Below are 27,364 nucleotides of genomic sequence, written 5' to 3' on the forward strand. Positions count from 1 at the left end.
CAGGTTCAGAAACATCCTTCAAGTTTAGCTCTGATGTATTACAGGAGACTCATTTCAGATTCTTATTTCAGATGCTGTCTGCTGTGCATTTCCTATATTTTCTCTTTCACCATGTGTCTTCTGTGCCACTGCCCATTCCAACTCCACACGTTTACATTGTAAAAATCACATCCTTATCCTGGCAGCAGAACCTTTGTGGATCTGCAGTGTTGTTGCTGGGATAAAGGATGCTGTTTTAGCTACATAAATATGGGGAACCTCAAAGGGATTGTTTTCCTGAGCGCTTCAATTAGATATTGTCAGCTATCCTGTCCAATGTGGAAACATGAAAACAACCAGAGAATTATAAGGCAGTTGCTAATGGGTTGAAATGTGGAAGCAAGAATTGAATTCTCAACTTAGGGGAGAAAAAGCATCAAATTTCATTCTGTTTGGAAGTTGTTTCAGTATGTTAATGATTTAGAGAAGTTTCCAACTTTTGCTTTTTGTCAGGAAGCTCTGCGTGAGAGGATAATTCCTTTTCCCACATCGCACAGGAACATTAAGAAGGAATGTCATAGTCTGTATCCAGTGAGACGTTTACAGGGTCACACCTCCCAAATAAAGAAGTTGGCATGGAAACAAAGGGACAGCGTGGAGAATTACAAGAGATTTAAATTAAAATTAAAGTGTTGTTATATTTTGTCCACTTTTTAGCATTTTCTTTCTTTTGAGAAAAATTTGAATTCTGTAGGAAATGGCAAGAAAATCAACTCCACACAAATGGCAATTGTGCTTTTAATCATTGATACAATTCCAAATCCCATTTCATTGTTACCAAAAGTATTTTGAAAAAAAATGTGTTTATATATATATATATATATATGTATATATCTTGAGCCCAGCCTGCTACCTCTAATTTCCATCACTAAATTTGAAACAGATGTTTTGCAAATCTTTTTTTCTCCCTTTCCTTTCTTCACCATTTATTTCTTTTCTACTTTGTTTTAGGCACTTCACTTTCAAACAATATGCCTTTCTACGGGTTCTGACATGAATATTATTTATTCTGATGACTCGATTACTGGCCCTTGAGGGATAACTAGCACAGGCATCAGTTGACTTGCCCTTCAATTTTCCATATCAATGTGTAAGAACACAAGAGGGCCTGAATGAGAAGAAATCAATCAACCCACAAACTTGCTCATTACACAGTACGTGCCTGAGAACCTCAATAATAAATGTTACCCTGTCCCCATCAACAATCATTGTGGGGAAGTTTCAGTGTGGAGAATTGTAGCCCTGAGCATACTACCCTCCTTGGCTACATTCTTTTTAAGCTTGTAAAAAGTCCAAGGCTTGCATTTTCTCCAAAGAGCAATGATTAAATTACTTTTTAACTCCAAAATCAGTGGAAAGTAGGAAAACTAAAGTTTTTATTTTAAAACTGTCGATAAAACAAAAGCGAACTTTAACCTTTTTAAAATTTCTTCTGTCTGAATTCACCGCCAAGGAACCTAAACCATGTTGTCCGGTACTGAAGAGAAAGCCACCTTGTAACATTGCAGTTTTTACTGCAAAATGTTTCCACAGAATCCTGGCACAGAGGGGTGTTTCCTTTGTGAGCCAAGTGTCTATGGAAAGTCTTAAAGAACCGCCGATCGTAGCGAGTAACTAGAAGTGCTTATGCAATATCACAAGTTGCCGGACTTAAAATAGTTGATAGTAAGAAAAAATTCTGTACCATGCTGGTAAAGCTGTCATTTATTACCAATCCCTAATTGCATTGGAAATAAGGTGGTTATTTGTTTATTAGTTTCACAAGTAGGCTTATATTAACACTGCAATGAAGTTACTGTGAAAATCCCTGAGTCACCACACTCGGGCTCCTATTCGGGCATGGCTAATACACTTAACCAACATGTCTTTCGGATTGTGGGAGGAAATCAGAGCACCCGGAAGAAACCCACGGGGAGAACGTGCAGATCCGCGTAGCCAGTGGCCCAAGCCGGGAATTGAACCCAGGTCCGTGGTGCTGTGAGGCAGCAGTGCTAACCACTGTGCCACCATAGTTGGTGTTCTTTTTGAGCCACTTTCGTTCCGTATAACCAAGTAGCTATTTAGGCTAATTCAGAGGGCAGTTAAGAGTCAGCAGTGTTGGTGAAGGACGTTGATTTAGTCATATACAAGCCAGATCAGGTAAGGACGACAAGTTTCCATCTGTAAAAGACATTAATGAACCAATAAAATTCAGGCCAACAGTTTCATTGTTACTTTTACAGATACCACCTTTTTAAAAAATGTTTTTCAAAAAAATGCCAAATTATATTCTTCAAGCTGTCATTGTGATATTCTGCTCTCTACATTGTTAGTTCAGGCCTTTTATTAGTAGTTCAGTAACATTAGTGCTAAATAACATTCAGGAACAATATATCATAGAATCCCTACAATGTAAAAGGAGGCCATTCGGCCCATCAAGCCTGCACCAACAACAATCCCACCTAGGTCCTATCCCTGTGACCCCATGTATTTACTCTGTTAATTTTCCTGACACCTTACGGCAATTTATCATGGTCAATTAACCCAACCCACACATTTTTGGACTGTGGGAGGAAACAGGAGCACCTGGAGGAAACCCATGGAGACATGGGGAGAATGTGCAAACTCCACCCAGTCACCCGAGGCTGGAATTGAACCTGAATCCCTGGTGCTGTGAGGTAGCCGTGTTAACCACAGTGCCACCATGCTTTGTGGACCTTATCCTGCTGTTTCCAATATTAATTCAGTGGCAGATGGGATCACCATGCAGTTGGGGGCAGTGGGGTGGTGACTTGTGCCTGATCGACCATTCCTGTAACAACCCGTCCACCCCAGTGGGGTCCTCACAGATCTGAGGCCTTGGCTGGCTGTCCCACAAGCAACCCCTACCATTGACCAGTGGGTAGGACTTCCGATGCCAAAGAGAGTGAGAGAGAGCCTGCGGCACAGGCTATGGTCCACAAGGTTCTGCCAAAAGAGTTTGAGCTGACACAACAGATGTCTGGATATTCTGTCTTGGAGCTTGCCTTTACCTTCGCATGTGTCTGCGTGGGTTTCCTCCAGGTGCTCCTGTTTCCTCCCACACTCCTAAGATGTGCGGGCTATGTTGATTGGCCATGCTAAATTGACCCTGGTGTCAGAGGGATTAGCAGAGTAAATGTGTGGAGTCATGGGGAAAGGGCCTGGGTGGGATTGCGGTCGGTACAGATTCGATGGGCCAAATGACCTTCTTCTATACTGTAGTGATTCTATGATTCACCAGGAAGTAGCTCCATAGTTTCAATATTGTTATGAAATTGAGCAGAGAGTAGGTGCCATTAGTCTTGGAGATCTTAATTTAACGTCTTACATTGGCCTCAACAATGGGAAAAGCGCGAGAGATTCACTGTTGTTGTACTTTGATACACTTAATTAATATTGAAATCCTGTTTCTTATTGCATACGTGACTAAATCCAGTGAACATTTTATTTATTCTACTGGATTATGATGTATTTTTTCCACATTGGTCAACAGCAGTGAATAGTGTCTTGAAGAGCTTTGACCTTTGTTTTTCAGTGTGAGTTCAGAGAGTCCAACAAACAGCGCAAAGCCAGAGTCTGTTACAAGTCAACTGGATGAAACACTGGAATTGACTTCCCAAAAAGTGGAATGGGAATCCAGGCCTGGTAAGTTAAACCTTTAACTTGCAAGCTAATACTTATGATAAAATGGTCTTGCGTTGGCCACTGGCCATATACTGTTGCTGATAATCAGTTCTATTGAGGTCGGTTGGAACAGAATATCAGGCCTGATGTGTAATATGTAACTTATGGGATATTGCCTATTTTACATTGCTGTTTGGATGAATTTTTCATTTGAATTTGGATGCTGTATAACATAGATGATCAAAATCCAAGCTGTAATTGATAAAAAGGGCAAAGTCAAAAAATATAAACCTGTTACACAATGTTAATTGAGATGATCGTGAGGTGCTGCAATTAGAGGATGGATTTAGGTTTAGCCGTGATGCCAACCCACTCATGAGGTTTCCACATAGAATCATAGAATCCCTACAGTGTAGAAGAGGCCATTCAGCCCATCGAGTCTACACAGACTCTCTGACAAATGGTCGTTCCCAGGCCCTCATCCCTGCCCTATTCCCATAACCCCACGCATTTCCCATGGCTAATCCATCAAACTTGCACATCTTGGGACACTAAGGGGCAATTTAGCACGGCCAATCTACCTAACCTGTACATTTTTGACCTGTGGGAGGAAACCAGAGGAAAGCCATGCAAATACAAGGAAAATGTGCAAACTCCACACAAACAAACAGTCACCCAAGGCTGGAATTGAACCCCGGTCCCTGAAGCTGTGAGACAGCACGACTAATCACTGTGCCACCGTGCTGCTTACATCTAGGTGAAACTGTTGTAAATAGCAGCTGCATAATGTCATGCAGGCACCGACTGAATATCCGGTGAAGGGGAAAGTCCTGGACAGAGTGCTTGCTAAGGTATTAAGAGCTTTCTGCGGTCCCACGGTATGTTTCACTCCACTCCGTCGGCAAGGGGCTGGTATAATCAAAACCCAGAAACTCGCCAGTGCGAATTGCGCTATCTGGATTTTTGAGCCCATGGCACCATTGCTGCGGACGGAGAGTGCGGACTCAATATCGCCCCTAACATTGAAAAAGAAAAATTAAAAAGGGTATGATGGACAGTTAGGAGAAAGGAACTGAAGTGGATAGCTTTCAGAATGCTGGCACAGGCATCCAACAGTACTGTCAAATTCTATGATTATAATCTTGTGGTTGCAAGCCAGATGAGAGTATGGATTTCTTCAATCCTTTCATTCTATTCTGCTCATTTTAAGTCATGGGGTGGAAGTTGCCGCCGGTGAGAATTTCCACTCCTGTCAAAGTCAGTGGAGTCTTATATTGTTTACTGCATTTTCCACCCCCACTCCCTCTGTGACAAGGCCATAAAATTCAGCCCATGCTGTACTGTAGATAAATAACTCGCTCATTCAGAATGTTCTTGGGATGTTTGTAAAAATGGACGACATTATTTTGTAATCAAATGCAAAATTTACCATCATTAAAAATAAATGAGTCTAGACTTGCAAATCTCCTCGGAATTAGTGGAAAGAAGTTCCCTAAATATATGAATAGCCGGGGCCAGCAACAAGTCCACGTGGCGGCAAATAAGACGTTGTTCATTCTTCTGAAACTGAACCTGACTGATTGCTTGGCTAATATCGCTTGCATAAACAACTTTACATGATTAGTCTTTGTGATGCAAATACAATACATAAAACACTTTATACCTGAAATTTAAGAAGCTGAAAATACCTTTTAATGTATGCGCGATGGCACAGTAGTTAGCACTGCTACCTCACAGCGCCAGGGACCAGGGTTCAATTCTGGCCCCAGGTCACTGTCTGTGCGGAGTCTGCATGTTCTCCCCGTGTCTGCATGGGTTTCCTCCAGGTGCTCCGGTTTCTGCCCACACTCCAAAGATATGCGGGTTAGGTGGATTGGTCATGGTAAATTACCCCTTAGTGTCGAGGGATTAGCAGGGTAAATACATGGGGTTGTGGGAATGGGTTCTGGGTGGGAATGTTGTCGGAGCAGGCTCGATGGCCCTAATGGCCTGTTTCTGCACTGTGTATACATTCTGTGTATGTATCATTTGTATATGCATACTTCACATGAAATGGTCACCTGCAGTTCTGCATATGGGCAATCAAATCAAATTAGAATATATTTGGTAGCTAGAAGTGGACAGTTGAAGAGCTGATGATTCAGCCATGCTTGTCTGTGGGCACAAGATTCACGGACGTTTGAAATTAAGGGTGACAAAATAAACTAAGCACTGTAGAAAGCATTTGGGAAGAGCAGGGGGGTTAGAGGAGAAAAGAAATGAACTTCCATTTACATAATGCCTCTCACAACCTCAAGAAGCTATAAAGTGTTTCATAGTTAATGGATTCAGCTCATGAAGGAGCAGTGCTCTAAAAGCTCATGATTCCAAATAAACCTGTTGGACTTTAACCTGGTGTTGTGGGATTTCTTACTGTGCCCACCCTACTCCAACGCCAGCATCTTCACATCATAGTTAATGGAGGGTGGAGAATGCAGCAGCTGATATGTGGATCAAAACAGGAATGAGATAAATGCCTAGTTACATGTATTGGTGTTAATTGAAGGACCAATATACATGCAAACAAAAAATGATGGGGGGGAGTTCTGTCCCACCCGCCACAGGAATTGTAGCGGGGTGGAGGGCAGACCAGACAAATGTCCATTGACCCCGGACGGGATTCTCCCATTTTGGTGCAAACGCAGCCAGAGAGTCCCACCTGATAAGTTCAGAAGTGATATTTAAGTTCTCTGAAGTCTTAACCTGCTTTCAGCAGGATGACAGTGCATTCAGAAGAGAGTGCAGAGAAAATTTCCTTGAATGTTGCCAGGATGGGCAAATTGTAGCTGCGAGGAGAGATTGGGGTTGTTTTCCTTGGAGTAGAGAAGGCTGAGGAGTGATATGAGTGAGGTGGACAAAATTATGAAGGGTAGGGAAGAGAGAAGATAGGAGGAACCTGTTCCCCTTGGCAGAGGAAACCAGGGGTCAAAGATTCATTCTAAGTGGCAGAAGGATTAGAGAGGACATGAGGAAAAGCTTTTTTACACAGAGGGTTGTGGGTGTCTGGAATTCGCTGCCTGAGTTGGTGGAGGAGGCAGAGACCCTAAACTCGTTTCAAAAAGTACCTGGAACTGCACCTTCACTGACGTAAGTTGCAGGCTATGGGCCATGAGCAGAAAGATAGGATTAGAAAGGGCATTTGGGTGTCTTTGGGTTGGCATGGACAAGATGGGCCATGGCCCCCTTCTATGCTATACCACTTCTATGGCTCTATGCTTCATTATGTTAGGGTGATGATGAAAATGGTTCCCTTTGAGTACAACAGCCAATTATTGTAGTATTAAAAACACACAGGACACGTAGAATATGAGTTAAACATTGAATGCTTTGCACATCCATACTCTGCTGTACTTAACTATGAATATCTGATATAGAGCTATTTAGCACTGATCCAATCCAAGCCCATAATCTAAAATAAAGCTATACTTTAACTGGTAATTACTTGTTTTGTGGTCGGCCTCCAGAGACTTGAGTGGAAATTACTTTGAGTCTGGATTTTAATTGGGAAAGAACAGGAAAATTTAACTCAATGTGTTCCTGGAAAATCACTGTTTTAAAAACATTTTAGGATGCACTAATATTTTCAAGTGAAGGATCTTCATTTCAACAGCTGAGATTGCAAAAATATTCTCTTAAAACATTTCCGCCCAACAGAAGACAACATTCAATCTGCGTGGATGTCCATGAATTCTGGAAAATCCCAAGTGAACGACAAACAAAGCCTTTGGGAGGATCAATTACTGGACCAACAAGACCAGCTGGGGAAGGAGATGGAAGAAGCCAGAAAGATGATTTCCATCTTACAAGTATGAAGTTTTATTTAGCTCCCTTTTTCTAAAAAAAACGCTATCTAGTTATTACAGCTCTGGAATGATTTATGGTTATTGATGGCAAAAATAGTGACTAAAAATATAATCATTGCATATCTTGTTACAGCAAGATATGGGGGCGACACAGTGGTTAGCACTACTACCTCACAGCATCAGGGAACTGGGTTTGATTCCTGGCTTGGGTCACCGTCTGTGTGGAGTTTGCATGTTCTCTCTGTGTCTGCATGGGTTTCCTCAGGGAGCTCCAGTTTCCTCCCGCAGTCCAAAGATGTGCATGTTAGGTTGACTGGCCATGCTAAATTGATTGTTAGTGTCCCGGAATGTGTATGTTAGTGGGATTAACAGGGTAAATATGCGGAGTTTCGGGGAGAAGGCCTGCATGGGACTGTTGTTGGTGCAGACATGATGGGCCGAATAGCCTCCTTCTGCACTGTAGGGTTTCTATGATTCTACAGGTATTCGATTTGTGAGAATGAAGTTCACACTTCTGGTGGAAGGGAACATGTCAATGCTATTTAGCCTGGCCTATGTGTGACTTCAGTATCCCACTATGATAGATTCCTAATACTCTTTACAAGCCACTCTGCTGTCTCACCACCATCACTGCCACCTTCGCAGGGCAGCCAGGATTGTATAATAAATGTGGCCATGCTAACGCTGTCTGTGTTCAATGAACATGTTAAAAAAAAGACTTGTATCTAAAAAAGCAAAACACTATAGATGTTGAAAATCTGAAATAAAAACAGGAAAGCCCAGCAATTCTAGTATCTGTTGAGAGAAGCAGAGTTGCAGAGCAAGAATTTGATCCTTCTATACTGTAGCACATTAATATTCCACTAGGTCAGCCCACTATAAAACCAACTCACTTTGACAAAACTATGGAGTGATGACCTTTTGTCAGGATTGTCCTGCCAGTTCTGATGAAAGGTCATCAACTTGAAGTGAAGGGTGCTTGTGGTAAATTAATTTTAGAGTCTCCTACTCATATGCTTCCTATGTTACTCTATGTTTTCTGCCACTTCTTTATGTTTAAGTTTAACTATTAGTTACAAGAAGCCTTACATTAACACTGCAGTGAAGTTACTGTGAAAATCCCCTTGTCGCCACACTCCGATGCCTGTTCGGAAACACTGAGGGAGAATTTAGCATGGCCAATGCACCTAACCAGCACGTCTTTCAGACTGTAGGTGGAAACCGGAGCATCTAGAGGAAACCCACGCAGACACAAGGAGAATGTGCAGACTCTGCACAGACAGTGACCTGAGCCGGGAGTCGAACCCGGGTCCCTGATGCTGTGAGGCAGCAGCACTAACCACTGTGCCATTGCGCCATCCCTGCATTTCTGGGTTTCATTACCTTGCCGTCTGGACCAAATCAAAGTCTAAGTGACATTTTGAAGATGGAACACAGTTATCTTGACTTGCAAAATTTTCATTTTTGACAGCGGTCAAAGCTTGGCACTCATATAAAATTAGAACTTCTTACTATATTCTTGTCCTTAGTTGTCCAAGAGGTTCTCCACTTGGACTAGTCCAGACAGCATGCCCTCTTATTTAAATGTCTGCTGCTCTAAAGCATATTTCCTTTATTTGCAGATGACTGCACATGTCTATGTCTCCTAGTCTGTGCCATTTATCAATGAGAACAATGTCCTTTGTAATAAGCAAACATGTGGTTTTCAATATCACATTTTTTCCTCATAAAGGAAGCAATAAAAAAAAACTCATCCGTGCTTGGCAGGCAGAAGTGTTTACTTTATTGGATTCTAAATATCAATAAATCCTTGAGTTGACTTTGCTTTACAGAAAGACAGATTTAAATCAATTCTAATCGATTTTGAATGATTTCCATTGTTGTCTCTTGGCAGGAGGATTATTCACTGAACTCATACGATGTTACAAAAAATTGGGCTTAATATTGCTACCCCGTGAGGGTTTCCTAATGCGGATAGACTCTTGCCGTGTAGTAATTGTTGTAGAAATCTGGGCGCCGTGAGCATTTTGTTACATGATGCCATGTTTTATTTCTGCTGTTTTTGTTGCCAGGGACTACTATTGAATGGTTCACTTCCTGAAGACGAACAGGAGGGATCGTTTCCACTGTGTGAACAAGGGGCAAGCGCAGAAGAACAACTGGTGTGTGCTGTTTTCTAGCTGGTAACACAGTGGAATATTTGATTTTGCTTTTTTAAAATTTCTGCTAGTAGAAACTACTGACAATAAATCTTTGTGTTGCTCAGGTCATTATCAAGAGTCGTCTTGACCTAAGCATGGATGAATGCAAAGAGATGAAGGTACAAAGAATTGCCTCCTCTTGTGTGTATATCTGTATTTATTGTGCTACTTCCTTATCCAACAAAGTATAAAACTTTTTGGGATGTAACTTGTGCCAAGGGTCAGTCATATAGTTGAAAATTTGATGTGTTTAGTTTGGGGAGGAGGATGCTGTCACTGGTTCCTGAAATTGTGGGTGGTAGTTTTAACCTCCAAGATAGGGTGGCTTTTGGAAAGGTCAAGTTAAAATTTCCAAACTTTCCTACACTGCCACAACTTGTCTATGTTCGGTTTTAATGTGGTGGGGGCCAACAGTTAATCCACTTACAAGAGGCAGGTTACATCATAGAAGATTTTAAGGAGACTGCATGTTTCCATTTATTTTTAACGAATTTTGGCCAGGGTTCCCCAACCTTTGAGAAACCAGGTAAGTTCAAAGGAGAAGAGAAGGACCAGATTCATAAAGTAAGTGCATTTATTGCACTGCTTGTGGACCAGGAGAAGTAGCAGTGTTTTATCTGGCCCAACAATGTTCCTACAAGCAGGCAGAAACAGCAGGCAGTAAAAAAGGCAAATGGTGTGTTGGCCCTCATAGCGAGAGGATTTGAGTATAGGAATAGGGATGTTTTATTGTAATTGTACAGGACATTGGTGAGGCCACATCTGGAGTGTTGTGTGCAGTTCTGGCATCCTTATCTGAGGAAGGATGTCTTTGCTATAGAGGGAGTGTAGCGAAGGTTTACCAGTCTGATTCCTGGGATGTCAGGTCTGTCATATGAGGAGAGACTAAATTGGTTAGAATTGTATTCGTTAGAGTTTAGAAGGGTGAGAGGGGATCTCACAGAAACTTATAAAATTCTAATAGTATTAGACAGAGCAGATTCAGAAAGAATGTCCCCCATGATGGGGAAGCCCAGAACTAGGGGGTCATAGTTTGAGGATAAGAGGTAAACCTTTTAGGACTGAGATGAGGAGAAACTTCTTCACCCAGAGAATGGGAGATTTGTGGAATTCATTACTACAGAAAGTTGTTGAGACCAAAACATTGTATGATTTCAAGAAGAATTAAATATAGCTGTTGGGGCTAAAGAGATACGGGCGAAAAGCAGGGTCAGGATATTGATTTTGATGATTGCCGTGATCAAAATGAATGGCAGAGCAAGCTTGAAGGGCAGAATGGCCTACTTCTGCTTCTAGTTTCTATGTAACAAATTTGCCTGCTTCCAGCTCTACAATCATTGATTCTCTTGTTATTCCCTCCATGCTTTTTCTCCTTCACTCACCATTCCAGGATTTCTTACCTCCCCATAATCTGAATCCTCCACAACCTTCTCTTCCTCTCTCCCTACGTACTCTTTCTGTGTTGGCTACCACCTCATGCTGCATACTTCCCTTATCAAAAAGTCAGTCTATCAATCAGCCTGGCTGTCAGGGGAAAAGCTGCAGAGCAAATTTAAAAATGTCCTGTAATTAATACCTTCCAGGTTTTCCATACTAACCCCCTCCCCATACTTCCTCACCTGCTCCTCATAAATATCAGGGCTGTGGTCTCTCCAACAGTCCCCTGCTTACCAATGGGGGAGTTTGCCTCATTAATGAGCCCAGCACTAAATGACAACTCATGACTGGATTTGGATGACATTTGTGTTTATAGGTTTATCAGGAAAAGTGTTGAAACTTCACACAAAAGAATCATATAAACCAATGTTGTTTAGTAAAATCTGTTGACTAGCTATGGGTGTGCCAATGGCGACACCAGTTCCAGTATACTCCCATGCAATACAAGTAAAATGTGCTTAATTGGGAGTATGATTTCAGTATTCATATTTGTATGAGCAATGCCTATGTATAACTGACCCGAGTGTCAGGGGGATTAGCAGGGTAAATATGCGGGGTTACGGGGCTGGGTGGGATTGTGGTCAATGCAGACTCGATAGGCTGAATGGCCTCCTTCTGCACTGTAGAGATTCTATGACTCTATGATTTTGTTAATTTCTTGGTAAAATTATGAGATAACATGGAGTTTGCAGTCAGCTTCTTGAAGTTAGTGGCAAATTTTGAACAACACATAGTGCAAAATTCCTGTTCATTAGAAATATCTTGTTTGCAATCAAAACATACTCAACTGATGAGCTTTCACTATAACCTGATGTTGCATCTTATTCTTATGAGTAAGACAGGCAAGTGGATCAACTACTCCATAATTTAGTCAAAGTGAGTTGGTTATAGAATGGACTGACCTAGTGGAATATTAATGTGCTACAGTACAGAAGGATCAAATTCTTGCTCTGCAACTTGTTGGCCTCCCAGTCATAGCTGTGCTATTTTGGGGTAATGCTGAGCAGAGGAATCTTTTCTCTGCCTGCCCACCATATTTGTAGAGTGAAGGGTTAACTCTCATGATAGCTGCTGAGCATGTGCTTAAAGAGCTGTGTTTCAGTGATGTTACTCACTGAGAGGAGATGTCTGCAAGGCACCTCTGAGACTAGCTGCAGCTATGCATCTGTCTTATTTTACCTTTGTGAATAGTTATTTGATTTATTATTGTTATACATATTAATACACAGTGAAAAATATTGTTTCCTGTGCACTGTACAGACAAAGCATACCGTTCATAGAGTACACAGGGAAGTAGGAAAGGAGAGGGTGCCGAATGTAGTGTTAAAATCATAGCTAGGGCGTAGAGAAAGGTCAGATAAATATATGATAGGTCCATTCAAAAGACTGATGGCAGCAGGAAAGAAGCTGTTCTTGTGTTGGTCGGTATGTGATTTCAGACTTTTGTATCCTTTTCTCGATGGAAGAAGGTGGAAGAGAGTGTGTCTGGGGTGCGGAGCGTCCTTGATTGTGCTGGCTGTTTATCCAATGTGGTGGGAGGTGTAGACAAAGTCAGTGGATGGAAGGGTGGTTTGCATGATAGACTGGGCTACATTCACAACCCCTTGTAGTTTCTTGAGGTGTTGGTCAGAGCAGGAGCTATACCAAGCTGTGATACAAATTAAAGTTAAAGTTTACTTATTAGTCACAAGTAAGGCTTACGTTAACACTGCAATGAAGTTACTGTGAAATTACACTAGTCGCCACATTCCAGTGCCTGTTCAGGTCAATGCACCTAGCCAGCATGCTTTTCAGAATGTAGGAGGAAATCGTAGCACCCGGAGGAAACCCACAGAGACACGGGGAGAACGTGCAAGCTCCACACAGACAGTGGCCCAAGCTGGGAATTGAACCTGGGTCCCTGGCACTGTGAAGCAGCAGTGCTAGCGACTGTACTACCCTGCCGTCTCCATCCAGAAAGAATGCTTTCTACGGCGTCTATAAAAATTGGTGAGAGTTGCAGTAGACATGCCTAATTTCCTTAGCCTTCTGAGAAAGTAAGCCTATAAATAAATGTTCTTTGAATAAAAGTCCACTGCCTCCAGCAAGAGCTCTCCTAGAGTAAAAAGCCAACGAGTCCCAAGCTAAACCCAGAATATGGATATGGCCCTTTGTATATTCAAAGAGCTCAAAACTATTAAGTGACCCTCTTGTACCCTATAGTGGGGTATAATTGTTGATTAACAATTAAAAGCTGACTTATTCTTGATCCTTGGAAAGTTCTGTAAAAGGAAATTCCAGGATATCAGTCTATAACATTGCCATCTATTTTGGTTAAACTCATGCCATAGTTCCCATTGTTTGTTCAGTATTTCACTGTCATTTGGTCATCCAGGTTTATAACTCACTAGTTTTGATAACTTCAGTTAGGTTGACCCAAAAAGATGATGAGTTCTGAAGACTGGCCTACTTTGCTTCTCCAGGATGGATAATCCCGGAGAGATATCTCAAAAAACTGTGCTAGATTAGAACTCTGCTTCCATCAAAGATAAATTTTGAGCAATTCATTTTATTTAGTTTTCCCTCTAATTTTGCATAACTTTTCAGACATGAGAACAAGGGGAAGAAAGGACACCTGAAAGTATCGGTTAGGTTTTAATTGAAGGGACTTTGGTGTGCAGTTATCAGGCCGTTAAACATTATAGTGCAAGTTGGTAAATCTTGTATAAGGCAAAAGAATAATTCGTTTTATACATAGTGAATACAAGAGCCACAAAGTCATTTGAACTGATTCCTTAGTTAGTTGTATTTGGAGTCTTGTATTTAATATTGTGCCTTCTATTACAGAAAGATTAAAAAGTAGTAGAACGGGTCAGTTTAAATTATCAGGGATCCTGGGCTCTGATTACAAAAACTTGAGAAAAGTTAGAACATATTTTTTGAATAGCCAAGTTTAAATGGTGAACTGATAGGAGTTTTTTAAAATTATGCATTGCTGCCTCAGGACTCGGGTTTGATTCCTAGCTTAGGTCACTGTGAGTGTGAAGTTTGCACGTTTTCCCTATGTCTGCGTGGGTTTCCTCCGGGTGCTCTGGTTTCCTCCCATAGTCCAAAAAACGTGCTGGTTAGGTGTATTGGCCATGCTAAATTATCCCTCGGTGTACACAAGCAGGCGCCGGATTGTGGCATCTAGGGGTTTGCACAGTAACTTCATTGCAGTGTTAATGTAAGCCTACGTCTGACATTAATAGCTATGGAAGGTGTGATCATAACGTGGCCAAACGGGTTGATTGTCAGTGTGTAAAATGTTCTACTATGCCAGATGACAGGAGGTAAGAGTAGGAGAGTTTCTTGGTCAGCTCTAAAGTGGAGGCAGTGGCAAACCACTGCAGAAAATTGACAAACATGGACCCATCCAATTTAAGCCTAAGATTGTCGAAGCTCTCTTGGAGCATGGTATCTAAAGGATGAGGATGATAGGTTAAATATTCATAGATTGGTTCCACTTATCAGTGATATGGTAATGAATGATATGGTTTCGGGGCCAGCACCCACTGAGGTCGTAATACTTAGTGTGTAGTTTAGAAGGATGAGAGGGGATCTAATCGAGGTAGATAAAATTTTAAAAGCGATTGATAAAGTAAATGTGGACCAAATGTTTCCTCTTCTGGGGCAGTCTAGAACAAGAGGTATAGGTTGAGAGGCAGTAGATTTAAAACTGAGTTGAGAAGGAACTACTTCTCGCAGAGGGTGGTGAATTTGTGGAACTCGCTGCCCCATGGTGCAGTGGAGTCTGAATCATTGAATGATTTCAAGACGGAGATAGATTTATTTGTAATAAAAAACAGGATAAAGGCATATGGGGAGCAGGTGGGGAGGTGGATTTGAAACCAGGGAGAGATCAGCCATGATCTGATTGAGTGACAGAGCAGGCTCGAAGGGCTGAATTTGCCTACTTCTACTCTTAATTCCTATGCTTCTGCTCCTAATTTCCGTGTGATTTAACAATATCCCCATTTAACACTAACCCCATTTAGTTGCACAGCATTTATAGGTGGCCAAAGTTATTCAATGTAAAAATGGAACAGTAAATTATCACGTTTTAGCAATATCAGAAAGCACTTTTTTCCCTCAGTTATGAGACAGAATCTATTTGAAAATGCCATTAATTCAAGTCGGGATTTTGTGTTTCAAACTATGATATCACCGCCTTAACAGTGCACTTCTAAATCAAATTAAGAACACTTAATGTGATAAGTATTCAGTTATGCAAGCCAGTATTTACAAAAGTATAAATGACAATAAGCAACATTGGTAGTCGAAACATTATTCAAGAATTGACAATGACTGTCCCAATGAATAGAGACTTGCTTGCTTAGTGATATAATCAAATTGATGCCTCAGCATCAAGTTATCACGTGTGTTCTAAAAAGGTTGGTTTGTCAATAGGATCATCCAGTGCATATCACATTTCCTGCCTCTAGCAAAACATTTGTAACAAAAGTTCCTTTCAGCTGAAGGGGAAAAGAAAAATTATCTTAGAAGTATGGCAATGGACTGATGAGTTGCATAGAATTTTAGAATGATAGAGCACAGATCACTGAGCTCATTGTATTGAAGCGATTAATGCTGCCATGGAGCTTTATGCAAGTTCACAAAAAGGGAATATGTCTTTTTATAACCACATAACTGCTTTCAAAAACAAAATATAATCTGAAGGGTACACTTTTGTTTGATACATTTTAACAGTCCAGATATTACTGTGTGATATTATTGTACAAACATTTTCACCTGAAATGTTACTGTTGGCTGTTCTAACTGAAATGTTTAACCATTTGCTGTAATACATTGCTGATTTGCACAGTATGACTTCTAGGGAGTAACATTCACGCCACACAAATGCCAGACAATGACTATCACCAATAAGAGACAATCTAACCACCGCCCCTTGACATTCAATGATGTTACCATCATTGAATTCCCCCACTGTCAACATCCTTGGGGTTACCATTAACCAGAAACTCAACTGGATTTGCCACATAAACACAGTGATCAGAGGCTAGGAATACTGCGGCAAGTAACTCACCTCCTGACTCCTCAAGCCTGTCCACCATCAACATGGCACAACTGGATGAGTGTAACTCCAAGAACACACAAGAAGCTTGACACCATCCAGGGCAAAGTAGCCTGCTTGATTGGTATCACATCCACTCCCCCCACCACGGACACTCTGTAGCAGCATTGTGTACTATCTATAAGATGCACTGCAGCAATTCACCGAAGATCCTTAGACAGCACCTTCCAAACCCACGATCGCTTCCATCTAGAAGGACAAGGGCAACAGATACATGGGAAAACCACTGCCTGCAAGTTCCCCTCCAAGCCACTCACCGTCCTGACTTGGAAATATCTCGTTGTTCTTTCGCAGTCGCTAGGTCAAAATCCTGGAATTCCCTCCCTTATGACATAGACTGCAGTCTTTCAAGAAGGCAGCTCACCACCATCTTCTCAAAGGCAACTAGGGATGGATAATAAATTCTGGCCAGCCAGTTGTACCCATGTCCTATGAATTAAAAAAAATAAATTTTCACACAGGTTGCTTAACAGTGTTGTCAAATGAACAGTGTACCATAGAGTGGGATGTTTATTATCTTACAGGTCAATGAATGGTCTGTCTGAAAGCAGTCATTTGAAAAACAAAGGGTGACACAGTCCCTAACAAGTGCAAAAGAATAGAAAGAACAATTATTTGAATAGCCTCACTCTTTGTTCAACGTAAAGACTCAGATTTGCTTTTGTGGGTGTAAATCTATATGTAACTCTTAAAAATAGTAATTACCATTATTTTTTAATAGGGTATTATCTTCTTCACATTTATGATTGTATATCTTATTGTTAACATTTTCCAAATTTTAATGATTTTGTGAGTCATTACCATGAGTTTAGTCAGTCAGGAGGATGGTAATATTACTGGACTGATAATCCAAATGCCCTGACTAATACCGTGGAGCAATCTCACCACAGCAGGTGGAGGAGTTTAAATTCAATTAATTAATAAACCTGGATTAAAATCATTATTGGTGATCACGTAATTACAGGATTGTTGTAAAAATTCAAGTGGTTCACTAATGCCCCTCAGGACAGGAAATCTGCTGACCTTCCTGGTCTACCTTACATCTGATTCCAGATCTATAACAATTGATTGTGAAATGACCAAGAAACTCATTCAATTGTAGATGTCTCATTATCACCTGGCTTAAGGGCAGTTAGATATGGGCAATAAATGCTGTTGTTATCAGCGATGTTCACACCCTAAGAATTCATCTTTAAAACTCCTATTGGATCGAAAATATACATGATTTTGGAGCTTGGTTAGGTAACCATGACCATGTGCATGTAGAATTTTTATGAGGTGATGGCCTAGTGGTATTATCACTAGACTATTAATCCAGCAACTCAGCTAATGTTCTGGGGACCTGGGTTCAAATCCCACCACAGCAGATGGTGGAATTTGAATGCAATTAAAAAATATCTGGAATTAAGAATCTACTGATGACCATGAAACCATTGTCGATTGTCGGAAAAACCCATCTGGTTCACTAATGCCCTTTAGGGAAGGAAATCTGCTGTCCTTACCTGGTCTGGCCTATGAATGATTCCAGAGCCACAGCAATATGGTTGACCTTCAACTGCCTTCTGAAATGGCCTAGCAAGCCACTCAGTTCAAGGGCAACTAGGAATGGATAATAAATGCTGGCCAGCCAGCAACACCCACATCCCACACATGAATCAAAGGAAAATTGTGTTGGCCTGAATTATACTTGGCAAATATTTAGGATTGCTCTAATTCATTTTATAATGCATATGCCACACTGGAGAGACACCGACACATACTTAAGGACTATTTCACTGCCTACCACTGGAGCTTAAAGTGCAATCACCAGACAATATATAGTGATAGTGATTTTCTACAAGTCCACAGTTGTAATTCTGCATTCAGCCCATCTACGTTGGCCAGCAAATACAACATTAGCTATTGCTCGTCCTTCCGCCAATATCAGGGAAGATCTATAGCCGGAATGACAAAGACATGATTGAGGGCTTATATTAGCTCAACATGGACAAGATTGCAAGTGAACAGTTCCTTTTAAATTGTGTTGCATTACAGTGCTGCTGATTTTCTCTTCCCTGTCCCCATTTGAATCAAGCATATGAATGGTTGTCGTAACTTTAGCTTTGCTGTCTCCATTACGAGTGTATTTTCTGCAATCCTTTTGCGCCATAATTGGTGGAGGGTAAATGTTTTGTGATGGGGAGGAAAAATCAATTTTTTCAATTTTGTTTTAATTACAGAGAGAACTATTAAAATACAAACAAGAAGCCAGGAATCTGCAGGGAGTAAAGGTAAGAACAGAGTTGGCCAAATGATGGCAGTTTATATGGCATATCTCAAATGAGTTTCTCATATAAATGCACTTGTTAATGCAGTCTAACCTATGCTCATCAACCCAAGACTCAGACATATCTTCATAGAATCCCGACAGTGCAGAAGGAGGCTGTTCAGCCCATCAAATCTGCTCTAACCACAATCCCACCCAGGTCCTATCCAGATAGCCCCACATATTTACGCTGCTAATCTCCCTGACACGAAGGAGCAATTTATCATGGCCAATCCACCTAACCCGCACATCTTTGGACTGTGGGAAGAAACCAGAGCACCCAGAGGAAACCCATGCAGACGCAGGGAGAACATGCAGACTCCACACAGTGACCCAAGCCAGGAATCGTGTCCGTGGCGCTGTGAGGCAGCAGTGGTAACCACTGCGCCACAGTGCCGCCCCATCTTGAGCCTAAGGGAATTGTAGTGGGTGGGAGATGGACCATATAAAGGTTGGATGACCTTAGATGGTTTTTCCGATTTTGGAGTGGGATGGCCGGAAAATCCCACCCATCTCGCATGGCATTTCTAGGGGAGCTTAGTTTAACATTGATTTCACAGCAAGGTAAAATCAGGGCAGCGATTTTGTGCATCTACAAACTCGGCATTAACAATGTTTTCCCTATAGGAAGGATCTAATGTAACTGTGATGACATTTGTATGGCAAGATAGGTTGAAAAATTCTAATGACCACAGACGTTGTCAACCATTTTCCAGCTCATTGAAACATCATTCTTTCCTCAGGATGCATTGCAGCATCGGATGGCACAGCAGGAAAGCTCCATTCTTCAGCTGAAGCAGGAGTTGCTGAGAACGAGCATGGCAAAAGATGAGCTACTGAGTGAAAACGTGAGGATCTAGCTTTCTGGTGCTTGTAAGAGCTCATAGGAAATAAGATCTGTAACTGTGTGTACGTTTATATCATCATTTCATCTTTATTCAGTCAAAATAAAATATATGATAAATGCAGCAAGAAGCTGTACAAAAGATTGTTAACAAAGAAGGCAAGGCTAGGTCATGTCCTTAAAAACATCAAGAAATTGTTCCTTCTCATTTGCTGTCATGGCAGGCCTGGTCATCAGCTTTATAATGAATCATCTGTGGTGTTGCTCAGAGTGAGGCAGCGGAGAAAGGAGACAACAGGGAAGTGTTTTTTGATTGGCTCCACTATCTAATTATATTGATCGTTAAAAAATAGGAGCCAAAGAGAGAAGCAAAACAGATTTTGGCCGGAACTTTCTGGCTGTTCATGCTGGCAAGATCTTCTGGTCCTGCTGATGGCCCACCCTCACCCTGGGTTTCCCAGCACCCTAGAGTGGAGTCAGTGGGAAATCCCATTGACAGACAGTAGTGAGAGCAGAAGATCCAACTGTCAGCCAGTGGCAGGCCACCTCCTGCCGAGAGAAACATGCCACAGGGAGTCCAGAGAACCTCAAGTCGTAGAATCTCGACATAAAGAGGCCATTCGGCTCATCAACTTGCACCAACCACCCAGGCACTTTCCTATAACCTCGTATATTTACCCTGCTAGTCTCCCTGAGACTAAGGGGCAATTGAGCATGGCCAATCAACCTAACCCACAATCTTTGGAGTGTGGGAGGAAACTGCAGCACTCAGCGGAAACCCATACAGACACGGGAGGAACGTGCAAACTCCACACACAGTTACCTGGAATCGAATCCGGGCCCCTGGTGCTGTGAAGTAACAGTACTAACCACTGTGCCACCACGCCGCCCTTTAAAGTATCATGCCCTATCCAAGGACTTTTAGTGTCTTAATTATCTTTATTATCAATGGATACTCATTGTATTAAAAAGTGTGGAAAACCATTTGTAGCTTGTGAGTGGAATCTCATTTACTGTTGATTATTTTGTTTACAGCATGAGTTTAATATATAGCTTGTCTTGTTTAATTTGGGCTGGTATCTAAATCATTCTCTTTGAGGAATTAAGAGACTAAAGCAGGAAAAGAAAAACAACACTATTCTATGGAGCATGTTTGACAATTGATAACTGTACAACCTTTAACGGACACAAAATAGACTACCAAAGCATTAATTTATGTTGTCCAGAACAGCACAATAAATAGATACAACTAATAAGGACATGCAGATTTGTGCCCGTGTTGGAATAAATATATTCCTCAAATAAATTCACTTGCGACAGTAGCATCAACTTTTTTTTAACATTTATTTATTAGTGTCACAAGTAGGCTTGCATTAACACTGCAATGAAGTTACTGTGAAAATCCGGTGCCTGTTTGGATACACTGTGGGAGAATTTAGCACGGCCAATGCACCTAACCGGCACGTCTTTCAGACTATGGGATGAAACTGGAGCACCCAGAGGAAACCCATGCAGACTCGGGGAGAATGCACAGTGGCACAGTGGTTAACACTGCTACCTTACAGCGCCAGGGACCTGGGTTTGATTCCCCAGCTTGGGTCACTGTCTGTGTGGAGTTTGCACATTCTCTCTGTGTGAAATTTGCGTGTTCTGTCCATGTCTGCATGGGTTTCCTCCAGGTGCTCCGGTTTCCTCTCTCAGTCCAAAGATGTGCTGGTTAGGTGCATTGAGCCGAACAGGCGCTGACTCTGGCAACTAGGGAAATTTCACGGTAACTTCATTGCAGTGTTAATGTAAGCTTTACTTGTGACTAATATAAGAGATAAGATTTGATACGTAAGTATTGGGATAATTTGTGGTCAGATGAAACAAAAAGTGCTGTAAACATTTAGCAGGTCAGTTAGCCTCTGTGAGGGAAAAAAACTTTTAAAAATGACAGAATGAAGGTAAGTGGCAGAGAAATCTACCGTTGAGTTGCATTTAGCATTGGGTGCAATGCAAGATTGAGAGTTACTTTTTGAGAGATTTACCTTGGAGGTGATAAAAACACGGATGAACATTTAGGAACATAGTTCTCTCCTCATGAACTGGCTGCTGGAAAAGGTTATTTCTGTCACTTTTATTTTGTATTGCTAGCTTGACCTACAAAAGAAGACTGAAGAGAGGAACAGGCTCCTTGGGGAATTTAAAGTAAGGATTTCTAAAATTCTCACTGCTAACTACATTGTGTTGTTCAAACCAAACCATAAGGCTGGCATTTTATGACCTTGCTTGAGTGAGACTCGTAAAATCCCACCTGAGGCAACGGAGAATTCTGATATGCAAACCATCTGGGACGGGCATGGTGGTAAAATTCCTACCTATGTGTTGACTTCAATTTATTGTAAAGTGAACTAAATGTCACTAATTATAATCTGGTGGAACGCAGGTCAATTGAAACTTTTTTAAAAATTACAATATAGGTGAATGTAAATAAATTATTTTTATTATTATTGTTTAAAATATTTGTCACAAAGACTTTGTTGTCTATTGTAATATTGGCAGTTGATTTGTATGCCTTACTATTTCTATTAGTAGATACATTGCTATTATAATGCCCTGAGAGAAAGATAATCTTAGTTGACATTCCAATGCTGAGAAGGTGCTGCTTTGTTGTGAATGCTGACCTTCAAATATTATGTTGAGCCAAAACCTTATCTTCCTGTTTTCTGCAATTCACGCATAATTGTGCATCCCTGACACTTCTCAAGAGTCCTGACCAACATCAGCCTTTACCACCATAAGCCGATTTGCAAATCATTCAATGCGTGGCTATTTGCAAAATAGCTGTTCTGTTTGCATATATAACAGTTCAAAGTATTGCTTAATATTATTAATTCAATTTATTTAATAGTTGTCATGCAATGGGTTAACAGAATAGTTACGGTAATAGTTGATGTAGCCAATGATGTAACAGTGATGTCGGCAGTCATGTGCTAGAGACTCTATACAGCAGACTAAGCAGGCAGCACTCAGGGAAAATGTACCTATTCAGTCGCCCACCTTGAACATAGAAACATCAAAAACAAGAGCAGGAATAGGCCTTTTGGCCCTTTATGCCTCATCTGCCACTCATAATCATGGCTGATCATCCAACTCAATAGCTTGATCCTGCCTCCCCCCCATATCCTTTGATCCCCTTCGCCCCAGGTGTAATATGTAACTGCATTTAGATACAAAGTTTTGGCCTCAACTACTTCCTATGGTAGCGAGTTCCATAGGTTGACCACTCTCTGGGTGAAGAAACCTCTCCTCATCTCTGTCCGACGCGGTCTACCCTGTATCCTCAGATTGCGAATCCTGCTTCTAGACACCCCCACCATCAGAAACATCCTTTTTATCTCGACCCTGTCTGGTCCTGTTAGAATTTTATAAGTTTCTATCAGAACCACCTCATTCTTCTGAACACCAGCAAACACAATTATAACCAACTCAATCCCTCTTCATACATCAGTCATGCCATCCCAGGAATCTGCCTGGTAAACCGTTTCTGTTTTCCCTCTAGAGCAAGAACATTCTTCCTCAAGTAAAGAGACCAAAACTGACAATATTCCAGGTGTGGTCTCACCAAGGCCCTGTATAATTGCAGCAAGACATCCCTGCTCCTGTACTCGAATCCTCTCGCTATGAAGGCCAACATACCATTTGCCTTTTTACTGCTTGATGCACCTGCATGCTTACCCTCAGTGACTGGTATACGAGGACACCCAGATCTCGTTGCACATTCCCCTCTCCTAATTTACGGCCATTCAGATAGTAATCTGCCTTCCTGTTTTTGCTACCAATGTGGATATTCTGACATTTATCCAAATTATACTGCATCTGCCATTCATTTTCCCATTCACTCAACTTGTCCAAATTACACTGAAGGATCTCTGCATTCTCCTCACAGCTCATCCTCCCACCCAGTTGTATGACAACTGGTATATAATGTAAGTTTGAAATAACTACCTGAGTCTGGCTACTGTCCGTTTATCTAGGATGTACCAAGCTGCAAGTTTATGAAACAATATGTAGTGCTTTGAAGCTTTTCCGAGAAGAATATTACAGTGTTTTGTATGTGCAAATCTAAATTTCCTTTGTGATGAATCATACTTTCTTGCAGAGAGAGTTGGGTCAGAAGGACCGGCTTTTCCAGCAACAGCAGGCCAAACTAGATGATACTCAGCGGAAACTGACAGAAGCCACTCACATAAAGGTATTGGAAAGGAAGTTCATCCAGTAGAATGTGTTATGATTTCAGCCAGGCTAATAAGGTTGACTTGTTAGAGTATGAACTGCCTGATGAATCCATTATTGAGAAGAGCTACCTGATGAGTCCTAATTGATGGTTAAATCAGGGAGACTCATGCTCCCTATTTAAAGCAAGTGTGTCAGACTCCCAGTCTGCATTCAGCAGGGAGCAACTGGAGAGCTGGCTGTGTGCAGATGTATGGTGTAAATAAAGTAACTTGGTGATGGGACCTTCCCTGCCCCTGGGAGTTATTACACTTTGAAACCCTGGACTGTATAGTATGAACATTTCAAACTTCTGAATAAATGTGAAATATTCATCTAAATAACCTGTACAGTTCTAAAACATTAATAATTAAATAGTATTGAAATAAAATTAAATACAATTTTTTAATCTATTCCTGTGATCTAATAAATAAATTCAATAATATTCCCCAATTTTGGACATTGCAATCTTTCTATACGCCAAAGTCAGACGGAAAGTAATAAATTAAAAGCGTTGCATATTTTGAACTTCAAAAAAACTCCATGTTAAAAATTATTAAGCCACCTGAGTTACGTCTTCTGTTTATGGTGCGTATTGCATAGCAATGGCAGTACCTGCTGATTATGACAGCTTGTTTCTAACCAATAAATGACTGAGTTGTTAATGTATTCAACAGATTTCAGCGGAGCGTTTGTTTTAGGTTGCTAAGAGAGAGCTTTGAACTGTAGTCATTACAAGACAAGTTGACTATCAAATGATTGCACAATGTTGAATGTTGTAGTATTTCAGTGAGGCAACTTCCATTTCTCCTACTTCTAATCATATTCAGCCATGAAAATTGCTCATTAGCAATGATTACTGTATTCCTGTACCTGATTCTTTCTAATAGAAAGATAGTGTTACAATTAACATGTAGCAATTATAATGGCCCAGAATTTGCTGCAAAAAACAACTGAGTTTATAGTGCAAAACGTCACTGAAGCATAAAATTCCAACAATTTGTGAGGGTGGGAATGCAGCAACCTTTGGTGGTTGGCCAATAGGTTTTGAGGTTCTCACTGCTGGTTTGGATGGAGTGGGGGTTCCACGGTGGATGAGCAAACTGGTCATGATATCATGGTACAGGAAGACGTTCAAGTGGGGGAAGCAAAAGAGGAAAGTAGTGGTAACAGGTATAGTGAGAGGGATTGACATTGCAGCAGAGAGCGAGACTCTAGACAGTTGTGTTGTTTGCCTGGTGCCAGGGTTCGGGACATCTTCTCAAGTTCAGAGAGGAACTTCTGTTTTTTATTCGTTCATGGGATGTGTGCTTTGCTGGCTGGGCCAGCTTTTATTGTCCATCCCTGAGGGCATTTAAGAGTCTACCACATTGTTGTGGCTTTGGAGCCACATGTTGGCCAGACCAGGCAAAGACAGTAGATTTCCTTCCCTACAGGACGTTTGTGAACCAGATGGGTTTTTATGACAGTCAATAACGTTGTTATTTTACTTTCAATTCAAGTTTTTATTGAATTCAGATTTCACCATCTGCCATGGTTGGATTCAAACATGGTAGGATTTGAACCCAGCATAATCCTGGGTCTCTGAATTACTAGTCCAGTGACCATACTATAATGACACTGCCTCCCCATATTGGGAGAGAGAATATTTAGTTGTTATGGTCCATGTATGTGCCAATGGCAAGAGGTAGAATGAGGAAAGAGGTTCCTCATTATCAGTTACAGATGGCACTAAATTAAAAAGCAGAATCTTAAAAATAGTAATCTATGGATTATTACCTGAACTACATGCAAATTGACATAGGGTAGATAAAATTAGAGAGATGAATATGTAGTTCGAAAACTGGTGTGGTAGAAGTGGGTTCATGAGGCACGGCACCAGTACTAGGGAAAATGTGAGCTGTACCGTTGGGAACAGTCTAACACTCGAATCACGCTGGGATTAGTGTTCTAGTAATCGGCACAACTAGGGAAGGGAAGAAGGTTTTATACTGAGTAGTGGGGACAAGGGATCAAATTTGGGAAGATGTGGTAAATCAAAGTGTATAGAAAAGGGCTAGAGTTAAGAGAGAAAGGGTATCCCAGTGGTGGGCATTGCATAAAATTGGAAACCATGTTGACAATGGGACCAGAAGATCCTGCCACTGACCAGTGATAGTCTGTCATGAAACATGCCACGAGAGGCACAGAAAATCCCACCCAGAGATACCTCTTGAGTTGCGAATCACCACAAAATGTTGGACAATTTGCACTAGTCTGTTGTTACCACACAAAGCATTAGGCTTAGCTGTAAGAGTCATTAAATTATTGTGTTCACATTGCAAAAAGGAATGAACCTCCCCACAGAAAGATAGGGCTGCTATTTAACTGCATAAGGACCCTGCTAACGGCATGATTTATCTTTTCAATAGTCTTCCATTTTAAAAAAGGTTAACCATTTAGAATTGTTCCACGTAAGCCAGGTGATGCATGCAACCAGCTGCAAGCTGAACGGCAAAGATTATAAAACAAATTAAATCATTCACAAGAGAGAAAAAACATTGGCGAACACAACCAACTGAAATGAAGAAGCATAGATTGGGAAGCACTTCACTGGACAGGAATTTCACTAATTGAGAAAACGTAGACTTGAAACTGGCCTAATCAGAGCAAGGCCATCAAATTTAATTTCTTGTGCATTCTGGTTGGAAGGAAAGCCAATGCTACATTAATTTCACCCTTTCCGCATGTTGAATTATTTCCCACAAATTAAAGTATGTGTGTCCATTAGACTTAGGGACTAGATAAAGAGAATTCCAGGAACATGAAAGGACGTGGCAATTTACTCTGAGCAACATCCCCATAAATATTGCTTCCAATTGTAAATAGACAACAATCACTATATTGATTCCAGAAGTAACATGATGCTTTGAATCATGTTATTACCCCAGAGTGGTTTTCAGCATTACCTTTAACTACCACTAGAAAGTATGTTGTGTGATGCTCCTTTTTCTTCCAACTTGCAGAATCTAAACTTATTGTTCCACTCATGGAAATTTTTTTCCATTTGATTTGATTTTATTATTGTTGCATGTATACAGTGTAAAGTGTTATGTATTGCGCGTTCTAAGGACAAAGCATATCGTACATAGAGAAAGAAAGGAGAGGGTGCAGAATGTAGTGTTACAGTCATAGCTAGGGTGTAGAGGAAGATCAGCTTAGTATATGGCAGATCCATTCAAAAGTCTGATGGTAGCAGGGAAGAAACTGTCCTTGAGTCAGCTGATACTTGATCTCAGACTTTTGTATCTTTGTCTCGATGAAAGAAGGTGGAAGAAAATATGTCCAGGGTGCGTGGGGTCATTGATTGTACTGGCTGCTTTTCTGAGGCAGTGGCAAGTGTAGACAGAGTCAGTGGATAGGAGGCAGGTTTGAGTGATGGACTGGGCTTTGTTCATGGCCTTTTGTAGTTTTTTTTTGCAGTCTTGGACAGAGCAGGAGCCATACCAAGCTGTGATACAACCAGAAAGGGTGCTTTCTGCGGTGCATCTGTAAAAGTTGGTGAGAGTCGTAGCAGACTTGCCTTAGCCTCCTGAGAAAATAGAGGTTTGGTGGGTCTAATTACTTTTGCAGCCCTCTCCCCAACATATCCCGACAAAACCTTTTGTCTCTGTCAAGAGGTTCAACAATACTTTAAGGTCAGAGATTGCGTAGTCCCACATG

General features: G+C 41.2%; 1 protein-coding gene across 4 annotated transcripts in view; it reads left to right on the forward strand.

Moving 5' to 3' along the window:
- The window catches only part of LOC145359855 (dixin-like), a 130,091-nt gene that overhangs the window by 88,442 nt on the left and 14,285 nt on the right, over nt 1-27,364 (forward strand). For all 4 annotated transcript variants that reach the window (XM_080214677.1, XM_080214675.1, XM_080214676.1 and 1 more), the window contains 8 exons: nt 3,575-3,684; nt 7,357-7,508; nt 9,578-9,667; nt 9,772-9,825; nt 18,476-18,526; nt 19,305-19,409; nt 21,542-21,595; nt 23,550-23,642. In XM_080214677.1, coding sequence (XP_080070803.1) covers nt 3,575-3,684; nt 7,357-7,508; nt 9,578-9,667; nt 9,772-9,825; nt 18,476-18,526; nt 19,305-19,409; nt 21,542-21,595; nt 23,550-23,642 — 709 coding nt within the window. The remainder of the gene's footprint in view (nt 1-3,574; nt 3,685-7,356; nt 7,509-9,577; nt 9,668-9,771; nt 9,826-18,475; nt 18,527-19,304; nt 19,410-21,541; nt 21,596-23,549; nt 23,643-27,364) is intronic.

This window comes from Carcharhinus amblyrhynchos, chromosome 29 (genome assembly GCF_965287045.1).
Source record: "Carcharhinus amblyrhynchos chromosome 29, sCarAmb.v2.hapA, whole genome shotgun sequence".
Lineage (NCBI taxonomy): Eukaryota > Metazoa > Chordata > Chondrichthyes > Carcharhiniformes > Carcharhinidae > Carcharhinus > Carcharhinus amblyrhynchos.